This window comes from Hyla sarda, chromosome 5 (genome assembly GCF_029499605.1).
Source record: "Hyla sarda isolate aHylSar1 chromosome 5, aHylSar1.hap1, whole genome shotgun sequence".
Taxonomy (NCBI): Eukaryota; Metazoa; Chordata; class Amphibia; order Anura; family Hylidae; genus Hyla; species Hyla sarda.
In genome coordinates this window covers 373,354,283-373,367,402 of record NC_079193.1, presented here as the reverse complement: position 1 = coordinate 373,367,402, position 13,120 = coordinate 373,354,283, and the positions used below count along the sequence as shown (strand labels likewise).

The window sequence follows — 13,120 nt, the reverse complement described above, 5'->3', positions numbered from 1 at the left end:
ATGCACTATTTATTAGGACAATATACGGCTCACTCTTTGGGTGTTTCAGTATATTGTTCAGTATTGACACTCAAACTGTTGACCTTCATCTGTTGCAAAAAACTACAACTCTTAGCATGTCCAGACAGGCAATGGCTGTCCAGGTTTGCTTGGAGTTGTAGTTTTTCAACATCTGGAGGTACACGGATGTAAGACCACTGTACTGAAACTAACGCGTCCCTACGTGTTTCACCTGGAATCTGACAGGATAATCTGGGGACACTGGAAACAAAGGACCAAGTAGAATGAACATAGGATAATTGTCCAAGATATTAAAGGGGTACTCCACTGGGAAAAAATATATTTTAATCAACTGGTGCCAGAAAGTTAAACAGATTTGTAAATTATTTCTATTTATAAATCTTAATCCTTCCAGTACTTATCAGCTGCTGTATGCTCCACAGAAGGTTATTTTCTTTTTTAATTTCTTTTCTGTCTGATCACAGTGCTCTCTGCTGACACCTCTGTCCATGTCAGGAACTGTCCAGAGCAAGAGAAAATCCCCATAGCAAACCTTTCCTGCTCTGGACAATTCCTGACATGGACAGAGGTGTCAGCAGAGAGCACTGTGATCAGACAGAAAAGAAATTCAAAAAGAAAAGAACTTCCTGTGGAGCATACAGCAGCTGATAAGTACTGGAACTTCTTTGAGATGAACAACCCAGATTTACGCAAAAAGTTGTCCTTTATATGGGTGCTCTTAAATAAAAATTGTACGCCTAATGGAATCAGTAAGAATGTACAGCAAGCAAATAAAGATGAATAATGAGGAATAATAATATATTTTATTATTTGTCGACTTTAGTTTCCTCCAGCATAGTGCATCCTCTTGTTTATTGTTCTTAGCATTGTTCCCCATCTGATTCATGGACCAGAGCAAGGCTACTCATTCTTGGTACCCAGCAAAGATCCCGATCTCATTCCTAGTCCCCAGCAAAGATTCCGATCTCATTCCTAGTCCCCAGCAAAGAACCCGATCTCATTCCTAGTCCCCAGCAAAGATCCCGATCTCATTCCTAGTCCCCAGCAAAGATCTCCATCTCACTCCTAGTCCCCAGCAAAGATCTCCATCTCACTCCTAGTCCCCAGCAAAGATCTCCATCTCACTCCTAGTCCCCAGCAAAGATCTCCATCTCACTCCTAGTCCCCAGCAAAGAACCCGATCTCACTCCTAGTCCCCAGCAAAGAACCCGATCTCATTCCTAGTCCCCAGCAAAGATCCCGATCTCATTCCTAGTCCCCAGCAAAGATCCCGATCTCATTCCTAGTCCCCAGCAAAGATCCCGATCTCATTCCTAGTCCCCAGCAAAGATCCCCATCTCATTCCTAGTCCCCAGCAAAGATCTCCATCTCACTCCTAGTCCCCAGCAAAGATCTCCATCTCACTCCTAGTCCCCAGCAAAGATCTCCATCTCATTCCTAGTCCCCAGCAAAGATCTCCATCTCATTCCTAGTCCCCAGCAAAGATCTCCATCTCACTCCTAGTCCCCAGCAAAGATCTCCATCTCATTCCTAGTCCCCAACAAAGATCTCCATCTCACTCCTAGTCCCCAGCAAAGATCTCCATCTCATTCCTAGTCCCCAGCAAAGATCTCCATCTCACTCCTAGTCCCCAGCAAAGATCTCCATCTCACTCCTAGTCCCACAAAGATCTCCATCTCATTCCTAGTCCCCAGCAAAGATCTCCATCTCATTCCTAGTCCCCAGCAAAGATCTCCATCTCATTCCTAGTCCCCAGCAAAGATCTCCATCTCACTCCTAGTCCCACAAAGATCTCCATCTCATTCCTAGTCCCCAGCAAAGATCTCCATCTCATTCCTAGTCCCCAGCAAAGATCTCCATCTCATTCCTAGTCCCCAGCAAAGATCCCGATCTCACTCCTAGTCCCCAGCAAAGATCTCCATCTCACTCCTAGTCCCCAGCAAAGATCTCCATCTCATTCCTAGTCTCCAGCAAAGATCTCCATCTCATTCCTAGTCTCCAGCAAAGATCTCCATCTCATTCCTAGTCCCCAGCAAAGATCCCCATCTCACTCCTAGTCCCCAGCAAAGATCTCCATCTCACTCCTAGTCCCCAGCAAAGATCTCCATCTCACCCCTAGTCCCCAGCAAAGATCTCCATCTCATTCCTAGTCCCCAACAAAGATCTCCATCTCACTCCTAGTCCCCAGCAAAGATCTCCATCTCATTCCTAGTCCCCAGCAAAGATCTCCATCTCACTCCTAGTCCCCAGCAAAGATCTCCATCTCACTCCTAGTCCCACAAAGATCTCCATCTCATTCCTAGTCCCCAGCAAAGATCTCCATCTCATTCCTAGTCCCCAGCAAAGATCTCCATCTCATTCCTAGTCCCCAGCAAAGATCTCCATCTCACTCCTAGTCCCACAAAGATCTCCATCTCATTCCTAGTCCCCAGCAAAGATCTCCATCTCATTCCTAGTCCCCAGCAAAGATCTCCATCTCATTCCTAGTCCCCAGCAAAGATCCCGATCTCACTCCTAGTCCCCAGCAAAGATCTCCATCTCACTCCTAGTCCCCAGCAAAGATCTCCATCTCATTCCTAGTCTCCAGCAAAGATCTCCATCTCATTCCTAGTCCCCAGCAAAGATCCCGATCTCACTCCTAGTCCCCAGCAAAGATCTCCATCTCACTCCTAGTCCCCAGCAAAGATCTCCATCTCACTCCTAGTCCCCAGCAAAGATCCCGATCTCATTCCTAGTCCCCAGCAAAGATCTCCATCTCACTCCTAGTCCCCAGCAAAGATCTCCATCTCACTCCTAGTCCCCAGCAAAGATCCCCATCTCACTCCTAGTCCCCAGCAAAGATCCCGATCTCATTCCTAGTCCCCAGCAAAGATCCCCATCTCACTCCTAGTCCCCAGCAAAGATCCCCATCTCACTCCTAGTCCCCAGCAAAGATCCCGATCTCATTCCTAGTCCCCAGCAAAGATCCCCATCTCATTCCTAGTCCCCAGCAAAGATCCCGATCTCATTCCTAGTCCCCAGCAAAGATCTCCATCTCACTCCTAGTCCCCACCAAAGATCTCCATCTCAGTACTAGTGCCTAGCATAGATCTCCATCTCACTCCTAGTCTTCAGCAATGATCTCCATCTCACTCCTAGTCCCCAGCAAAGATCTCCATCTCACTCCTGGTCCCCAGCAAAGATCTCCATCTCACTCCTGGTCCCCAGCAAAGATCTCCATCTCACTCCTAGTCCCCAGCAAAGATCTCCATCTCACTCCTAGTACCATGCAAATATCTCCATCTCATTCCTAATCCCCAGCAAAGATCCCCATCTCATTCCTAGTCCCCAGCAAAGATCCCGATCTCATTCCTAGTCCCCAGCAAAGATCTCCATCTCACTCCTAGTCCCCACCAAAGATCTCCATCTCAGTACTAGTCCCTAGCATAGATCTCCATCTCACTCCTAGTCTTCAGCAATGATCTCCATCTCACTCCTAGTCCCCAGCAAAGATCTCCATCTCACTCCTGGTCCCCAGCAAAGATCTCCATCTCACTCCTGGTCCCCAGCAAAGATCTCCATCTCACTCCTAGTCCCCAGCAAAGATCTCCATCTCACTCCTAGTACCATGCAAATATCTCCATCTCATTCCTAGTCCCCAGCAAAGATCCCCATCTCACTCATAGTCCCCAGCAAAGATCTCCATCTCACTCCTAGTCCCCAGCAAAGATCCCGATCTCATTCCTAGTCCCCAGCAAAGATCTCCATCTCACTCCTAGTCCCCAGCAAAGATCTCCATCTCACTCCTAGTCCCCAGCAAAGATCTCCATCTCATTCCTAGTCCCCAGCAAAGATCTCCATCTCACTCCTAGTCCCCAGCAAAGATCTCCATCTCACTCCTAGTCCCCAGCAAAGATCTCCATCTCATTCCTAGTCCCCAGCAAAGATCTCCATCTCATTCCTAGTCCCCAGCAAAGATCTCCATCTCATTCCTAGTCCCCAGCAAAGATCTCCATCTCACTCCTAGTCCCCAGCATAACTTCCTATCTCGTTCCTAGTCCTCGGCATAGCTTCCTATCACATTCCTAGTCCCCGGCATAGCTTCCTATCTCATTCCTAGTCCCCAGCATAGCTTCCTATCTCATTCCTAGTCCTCGGCATAGCTTCCTATCTCATTCCTAGTCCCCGGCATAGCTTCCTATCTGATTCCTAGTCCTCGGCATAGCTTCCTATCTCATTCCTAGTCCCCGGCATAGCTTCCTATCTCATTCCTTATCTTCGGCATAGCTTCCTATCTCATTCCTAGTCCCCGGCATAGCTTCCTATCTCATTCCTAGTCCCCGGCATAGCTTCCTATCTCATTCCTAGTCCCCGGCATAGCTTCCTATATCATTCCTAGTCCCCTGCATAGCTTCCTATCTCATTCCTAGTCCCCGGCATGGCTTCCTATATCATTCCTAGTCCACAGCATGGCTCCCCATCTCATTCCTAGTCCACAGCGTGGCTTCCCGTCTCATTCCTAGTCCACAGCATAGCTTCCCGTCTCATTCCTAGTCCACAGCATAGCTTCCTATCTCATTCCTAGTCCACAGCATAGCTTCCCGTCTCATTCCTAGTCCACAGCATAGCTTCCTATATCATTCCTAGTCCACAGCATGGCTCCCCATCTCATTCCTGGTCCACAGCGTGGCTTCCCGTCTCATTCCTAGTCCACAGCATAGCTTCCTATCTCATTCCTAGTCCACAGCATAGCTTCCCGTCTCATTCCTAGTCCACAGCATAGCTTCCTATATCATTCCTAGTCCACAGCATGGCTTCCTATCTCATTCCTAGTCCACAGCATAGCTTCCCGTCTCATTCCTAGTCCCCAGCATGGCTCCCCATCTTATTCCTAGTGTACAGCATAGCACTCCATTGCACTCCTTGTGCCAGCATGATTCCCCCCTTATTCTTTATTCACAACATGACCTCCTCTCTCATTCCTAGTCCTCAGTTTGGCTCTTCTCTGCACAGTGCCATGTTTTGCACGTTCCCTACGTCTGACAGCCTCCCTTCTCCTGCTTACTATTCATTTATCCAGCATCTCTCCCTTAATGTCCTTTTCCTTCTTGCTCCAGTTTGGTGAGGCCGTCACAATAAAAAGGCGGCCTAGATGAAAGAGTGTCTTCTCAAAGGACTTGTTTACTTGGGAGGTTTCGCTAGACTTCATTTTAATCTGTGGGAACTGCTTTTACAATATTTAGTTCTCTATTGCCTAATATGGCTGTATGAGAATATCTGGGCAAATTATGGCATATTGGACAGGTTAGCATTGCTGTATGTCATTTAGTAATAAATGGTACTGATCATCGTAGTTTTATACCATACAGATGGAAAGGGTGCTCCATGACACTTCCTGGGTACTGCAAAGTTTTTTCTAGGTAATGTAGGCTCTCTGTTCATCCCTTGCAAAGCCAAAGTATGGCGTATACTTTGAATATTACGGTATATTGTTCAATATGTGTGGCCCTCTGAAGGATCCGTTTTGTACAATTTGGTCACTTTTTTGGCTTTCTATAGACATTGCATTAGAGTAGTTAGACAATGTGTGGCACTTTAGGCATGTTAGCACGCTCTATAGATCATGGCACTAACCGAGCTTTGTTAATAGATGCATTCTAATTAAGCTTAGATTACACTTAGAGAACCTCCCCCCATAAAGCGATATTTTGACTCTGGTGGAAAAAAATCAACTGGTGTCAGAAAGTTATACAGATTTGTAACTTACTTCTGTTTAAAAATCTTAACCCTTCCAGTACTTATCAGCTGCTGTATGCTCCAGAGGAAGATGTGTAGTTCTTTTAAGTCTGACCACAGTTCTCTCTGCTGTCACCTCTGTCCATGTCAGGAACTGTCCAGAGTAAGAGAGGTTTGCAATGGGGATTTGCTCTTGTTCTGGGCAGTTCCTGACTTGGACAGAGATGACAGCAGAGAGCACTGTGTTCAGACAGGAAATAACTACACAACTTCCTGTGGAGTATATAGCAGCTGATAAGTACTGGAATGATTAAGATTTTTAATTAGAAGTCATTTACAAATCTGTAAATTTGTTTTCCATCGGAGTACCCCTGTAAGTTGAGGTTATCACATGGGCTTTATTTATTTTGATAGTGATCCATCCAGCAAGAGCCATTGGAGCACATGTCCAAATACCTTCATTGAAAGTCTTTGGAGTCACATCTACGAAGAGGAAGGAGCAAAAAAAAAAAAAACCCTTACAAAAGTTTTTTTTTGTAGGAAAACCCCTTTAGTATATACTTCCTAATAAGTGCCTCCATATAGCGCTGAGCTCCAAATAATGTGACAGATAATGAATTTGGGAATTTATGACACAATTTTCCTTCTGTTTAAATAAACTTTCTCTATGTTGCTTAATTTTATGCCACAAGCCCATAGGAAAGCCTGGGATCGGCAGGAAAAGAAGCGCCGCACAGGGAACCGTAGATTTATATTAATTTTTAATTTCTTTTTATTATCTTGTTCTGTTTGCAGATCTCAGTCCAGAAACAAACATGGTGCGGTTTTAATTAGCTTTTAATTGCTCGTTACACATTGCGAGGGCGGACGATATCTCTTTTATGGTTGATCGGCTGTTATCTGGGCTTCATCCGCCTTCATCGCAGTACAAATAGACCTTGATGGTTTTTAATACATTTCATTGATTCATTAACCGTGCTCCGTTGGTTTCTACGACTTTCCTATTCATCTTTTTGGATATTTCTTGCTGCTTTTCTGAGTGATCAGCTGATCGATGCAGGTCAGGCCTTGGACACTACCAAGTAATACAATTACCCTGCAGTGGCCACTATAGGAGAAACGAGGTACAGTGATCCCTCAACTTACAATGGCCTCAACATACAATAGTTTCAACATACAATGGTCTTTTCTGGACCATTGTAAGTTGAAACCAGACTCAACATACGATGTTATGGACAGTCCAGATCTGTGATACCTGTCAATGAATTGACCAATCAGAATGGGCATTCACTGGTAAAACTCCTGTACTACTGAAGCGTATGCACTGACTTGTGTCTCGTAGCGCCTCCTACAGTACAGGGAGGTATTACATGTTCTGTACTACTCTTTGAGCCAGGATTAGCTGCTCCTTTGGACACCAGGTGAGGGCGGCTCCATGTTACTTTTTAAGGACATTGGAAGACATGTATCATTATTTGTGTATGGTAGAAGCATTTTACCCCTTTTCCCAAATTCTAAATTATGCGCAGAAGCGCTAAATTTATCAATCAAGCGCAATGAGCTTCATAAATTGCGGGTAAATGTAGTAATCTCCTCAATCCACTCTTTGGAAAATAGAATCGATGATTTAGAGCATCTTGCTACGTTAAGTCCAAGATGGCTTATATTTGCGCAAAAAAAATCAGCTCTTGCGGCAAAATTTTTGGTGTAAAGGAAAAGTATGCAATTAATTAATCCATGTGTACTATAGATGTCACTCCAAGGTACCCCGATTAGGCCACATCTGGAGGACATGCTCTACCAAAACGTGCGCAAAAAAATGCGTAAAAAAAGGGCTTGCGCAAAATTTTGCGCAAAAAAATACACACAAAACAGGGGTAAAATCTTTGATACATGTCCTCCATTGTGTGTACTGTACAGGACCCCGAAGAAGCTCCTGTCCTCTACATAGACCAGTGCTTCCCAAGCAGGGTGCCCCCAGCTGTTGCAAAACTACAACTCCCAGCATGCCCGGACAGCCTTTGGCTGTGCGGGCATGCTGGGAGTTGTAGTTTTGCAACAGCTGGGGGCTCCCTGCTTGGGAAACACTGACATAGACAGTGATTTACAGCTCCAGCAGCTCTTTCTTACTTTTATATGTAAGGATTTGCTATATCTTTATTAGTTATCTACTTATTTTTCTTTAATTCTCACTTTTTCCTTTTTTTTTTTAAATTACATTTTGGTGCATGTAGAACCAATTACCAGGTTTCCATAGAGTTATGGTCTCAACATACAATGGTTTCAACATACAATGGTCGTCCCAGAACCAATTAATATTGTAACTTGAGGGACAACTGTATTGCATGCAAGTTATTAAAGGGTTACTCCACTGCCCCAGTGTTCAGAACATTTAGTTACGAACGCTGGGTGCTGGCTGTGAGGGTCGTGACGTCACAGACACGCCCCCTCGTGACTTCACGCAACGCCCCTTCAGTCTATAGCGCCCCTCGTGACTTCACGCAACGCCCCTTCAGGTATTGCATGCTGGTCATTTATTAGGATGGGTCAGCGTCTTCCCATAGTGAGTTTTACCTGCACCCACACAAGATCGATCTCTATGATGTTCATATGTCCTTAAAGAAAATTTGCCCGTAGGGTGTTTTGGTGAATTAGCCACTGGATTTTTTTCCTCCAAAAACAGTGCCACGCCTCATTAATGGCCACATCTGGTGTTGTAGTTCAGCTCCATTCACTTAAATATAGCTGAGCTACAATACCAAACATAACCCATGTAACATGTGGGGCTATTCCTAGAGAAAAATTTAAAAAAAGAAACGGGTACAGGGGTAACTAATCCTGATCATGTACATATACTTTTTATGTGTCTAGGACCTATATATCGCAAACAAATAGCATTTTTATCTTGCTTACTTGCTTTATGTTCTTGCCTTGTGGAGGAGGCGTGTCCATCTCTCTCCCTCACTGTGATGACTCCTCTGCTCGGAGTCTGGGAGCAGCCTGGCAGTCTGCAAATCACTGCACAGTAGTTTTTATGCATACATTTTCTATCTGTTCCTAGTAAAGCTGGATGTTAATCAACATAGCTGTCACTATGTGTGTCATTCAGCTTTCACAGACACCTGGATGTCTGATCAGCTTCTTTGTCATTCAGAGAAATCTTTAACTGTTCAAGCATGCTGGGAGTTGTAGTTTTGCAACACCTGGAGCTGCACTGTTTATAAAGCACTGTGTTAGGAACAGTGTTGCCTTTAGCTGTTGCAAAACTACAACTCCCAGCATGCCCACACATCCTTTGTCTGTAGTTTTGCAAGAGCTGGAGGCACACAGCTGGAGAATCCACAGCTCTAAAACAGAGTTTTACAAAGATTGTGTCCCCAGCTGTTGCAAAACTTTTAGGAAAAAGTTTAGGAACATCTGAAGGGCTGTAGTGGTGGAATGGTGATCTCCTATACTGGATACCAACACACTTTACGGCCGGTATCCAGTATGCTGCAAAATACAGAGTAGTCTGTCTGCATAAAGATAGATGACCTTAGATGAATGAAAATTGACATTTTTTAAAATAAATGTTTTGAAAAGTTTTATCAGTAGTAATACAAGATAAAAAACAGTTTTTCATAATGATAGTGCCTCTTTAAAAAATGTCTATAATTTCTGGTTCTTTAACACCTCTTCTCCCTGTATTCTTTTCAGGATGGCCATTCAGGTGGATAAGTTCAGCTTTGAGAACATCTCGGAGCCTTCAGAAGACAACATGCAGTTTGCCAACCAGAGAGAAATGGAGGAAGAGCGGCAGCAAGCGAAGGGTCTGGAGATAAACAACAAGCTGGACATCCGCTGGAAGATCATATCCTTTCCTAGACCGGTGTTGTTATTCCGGATTGTGTTAGAAGAACATGGCCTTTGTGTAGAACCACCTGAGGTAACAGCAAAATCCTCTCTGATAGGGGCTTAGGCCTTGGGATGTCCCAAACTGGACACGAGTTAGCCCCATTGATAGGGGCTAAGCCATTTTCTGAAACCTCGGTCACAGCGGAGATCTGAGCATGCCTCTATTTTCTGCGGAAGTTCCCATTAGAGATGAGCGAAGTTACAGTGATTCGATTCGTCACAAACTTTTTGGCTCAGCAGTTGCTGACTTTATGCTGCATAAATTAGTTCAGCTTTCCGGTGCTCTGGTGGGCTGGAGACTCTCTCCTAGGTCTGTATCCATCTTTTCCAGCCACCGGAGCACCTAAAAGCTGAACGAATATATACAGGCTAAGGTCAGCAACTGCCGAGCCGAGAAGTTCGTGACGAATGAAATCACTGTAACTTCGCTCATCTCTAGTTCCCATGACTGATTTTTCTCACTGAAAATCTGTCATATATATTTTTTTTGTGTTAAAGGAGTATTCCAGGCAAAAACATTTTTTTATATATCAACTGGCTCCGGAAAGTTAAACAGATTTGTAAATTACTTCTATTAAAAAATCTTAATCCTTTCAATAGTTATTAGCTTCTGAAGTTGAGTTGCTGTTTTCTGTCTAACTGCTTTCTGATGACTCACGTCCCGGTAGCTGTGCAGTTCCTATGGGGATATTCTCCCATCATGCACAGCTCCCGGGACATGACATGATCATTGAGCAGTTAGACAGAAAACTTCAGAAGCTAATAACTATTGGAAGGATTAAGATTTTTTAATAGAAGTCATTTACAAATCTGTTTAACTTTCCGGAGCCAGTTGATATATAAAAAAAAGTTTTTGCCTGGAATACCCCTTTAAGGATTTTGTTGCATCTTAAAAAAAAAAAAAAATCTATAATAGCCCTGGTTAACTAAAGTGAAATTAACTTTTTTGTCAGTTTTGATGTTAAATATAAAAAAAAAAAAGGTTTGGCAAATATTTATGCTCCAGAAACCTTTTTTTAAAAAAAAGAAATTGCTTATGTTCCAGTCCTGCTCTTTAGCCAAGTTTTTGCCGGGAGTCGAAAGATCAGTGTAAGCTGTGTTTAAATGCACCACAATTACTAGGTTATGTGCGCCACAGTAATAGGTAAAGCGGAAAACACACAGTGGAGTTCCCCTCCTACCCCCCCCCCCCCCCCCCCCCCCCAAAGAAAAAAGAAAAAAAGAAAAAAGAAATTGCTTTATAAAATTATCCCCAATGTGTCTACAACTCCTTTGCAAACATGTGTGTCTCCATGGTAACAGACTACAAAGAAGCCCTCTGTAGTCTGATCCTGTAGTCATACTTTCATCTGTTTTCTGCTTTTTAAAGGGATACTCCACCCCTAGACATCTTATCCCCTATCCAAAGGATAGGGGATAAGATGTCTGATCGCGGGGGTCCTGCTGCTGGGGACCCCCGCAATATAGCATGCGGCACCCACCTGTTTCTTGTCCGGAAGCGCTGGAGGGTCTGGGTCCCGACCACGGGAACGGAAGTCCGTGACGTCACGACTCTGCCCCCGTGTGATGTCACGCCCCATCCCCTCAATTCAAGTCTATGGGAGGGGGCATGACGGCTGTCACGCCCCCTCCCATAGACTTGCATTGAGGGGACGGGGCGTGACGTCACACGGGGGCGGAGGCGGGACGGACGGACGGGGGGGGGGGGGGGGAACGGACTTCACATGGGGCTGAGGTGTGACGTCACGAACTTCCGTTCCCGTGGACGGGACCAGGACCCTCCATTGCTTCCGGACAAGAAACAGATGGGTGCCGCATGCTATGTTGCGGGGGTCCCCAGTGGCGGGACCCCCACGATAAGATGTCTAGGGGTGGAGTACCCCTTTAAACAATATACATTTGGCAGGTAACAGATAGATGACGGTATGACTACACGATCAGACTACTCAGGATTGTTTGTTGTCTGTTACCATGGAGACGCATAGATCTGCAATAGTAAAACATTGGTTGCAAAGGTTGACCTTCAGTTTTTAAGAATCTGTCATGGCAGAAACGTGACAATAAAACTATACGTGGGCCTCGCCTTAACGGTGAAAACCCACCTAGCCACTTGCTATGACCCGGTTCTACCACTTTAACATCTTAACGACAAAGGGCATACATGTGCGCTCTGGTTGTGGTCACAAGCTCACAAGTTGAGCGCGCTTCATACCCTGTAAGTACCCTGGCTGCTAATGCCGGACATTGGTGTGATCGCCTGTGTCTGCCATTAACCCTTCAGATGCCGCAATCTAAGACGACGGTGGCATCTAAACGTGCGAAAATAGCGTTGCCAGTTGGATGGGGGCTGATCAGGACCTCCGAGGTGCGATCATGGGGTCCCAATCAGTTGAGATGATGGCCGGAGGTCCCTCACCTGCCTCCACGCCATTCACTCATAAATCAATAAGAATAATCCACTCCTCTAATAAAGTTTATATCAGCCCCCTTTCCCATTGGTTTTTTTATTTTTTTTTATTATAAAATAATGTAAACAAAATGTTTGGTATCACCGCGGGCAAAAATGGTGAATGGCGTAAAAAAACAAACCAAAAAAAAAATCTAATTCCAGAATTGCAGATTTTTGGTCAGATACTAGAAAAAAATGATTAAAAACTGATGATAAAAAAAAAATCCCATCTAAGCAAAAATGAAATGATCACTGCGTAAAAAATGATGCATCCCCGTAAATGGAAAAATAAATGTGTTATAGGGGTCAGAAGAGGACGATCTTATTTTCTAACAAAAAATAGTAAAATAAATTAAAACCTCTATAAATTTTAATCGCATGGACCTACAGAAAAAAGATAATGCGACATTTTAACTGTTAACTGCATTGCGTAAAGTTCACAACGTAGAAACAAAACCTTCAACATTTTTTATAAATCGTTAAAAAACTGGGCATGTGCAGCTCACAATTAACTAGCCGAGGTAGGAGGGCTGTACACCTACACCTGGTGTTTTGATTAGAAAGACAAAAATGTAAAAAGTAGCCGACCCCTCAAAGCTAGCATCACTTACCTGATATCGGTGATTGTTGATATTGTCATTTTATTTTATTCATTATTTTATACTATAATTCCCTCGGCACAAGGGCCCTGTGCTTTGAGGGTTTACTGTTTAAAATGTAAATTTTTTTGAAATATATTTTATATTGTGTAATAAATTTACATTTTCATATTATAATTGAAGCACGATCCAGTCATTATTATTATCATTTCATCATTGTATCAGGTAACTGATTCTAGCTTTGAGGGGTCGGCAACTTTAAATTTTTTTTTTTAAATCGTGTTGTTGTTTTTTCGATATGTGCTCCACAATTTTCCTTCAATTTTTGCCCTTTTTTTTGGGGGGGGGGGGGAGATGGGGGGCTTTGCTGTAGATTTTGTGGTGAAATGAGTGATGTCAAAGTACAATTAGTTCAAAGTATAATTAGTGGCTAATTGAAAGA

At 43.9% G+C, this 13,120-nt stretch overlaps 1 protein-coding gene across 1 annotated transcript in view; it reads left to right on the top strand.

Moving 5' to 3' along the window:
• The window catches only part of TRAPPC9 (trafficking protein particle complex subunit 9), a 602,485-nt gene that overhangs the window by 283,920 nt on the left and 305,445 nt on the right, over positions 1–13,120 (top strand). Inside the window, exon 20 of the mRNA XM_056522817.1 lies at positions 9,433–9,586. Within this exon, the coding sequence (XP_056378792.1) occupies positions 9,433–9,586 (154 nt within the window). The remainder of the gene's footprint in view (positions 1–9,432; positions 9,587–13,120) is intronic.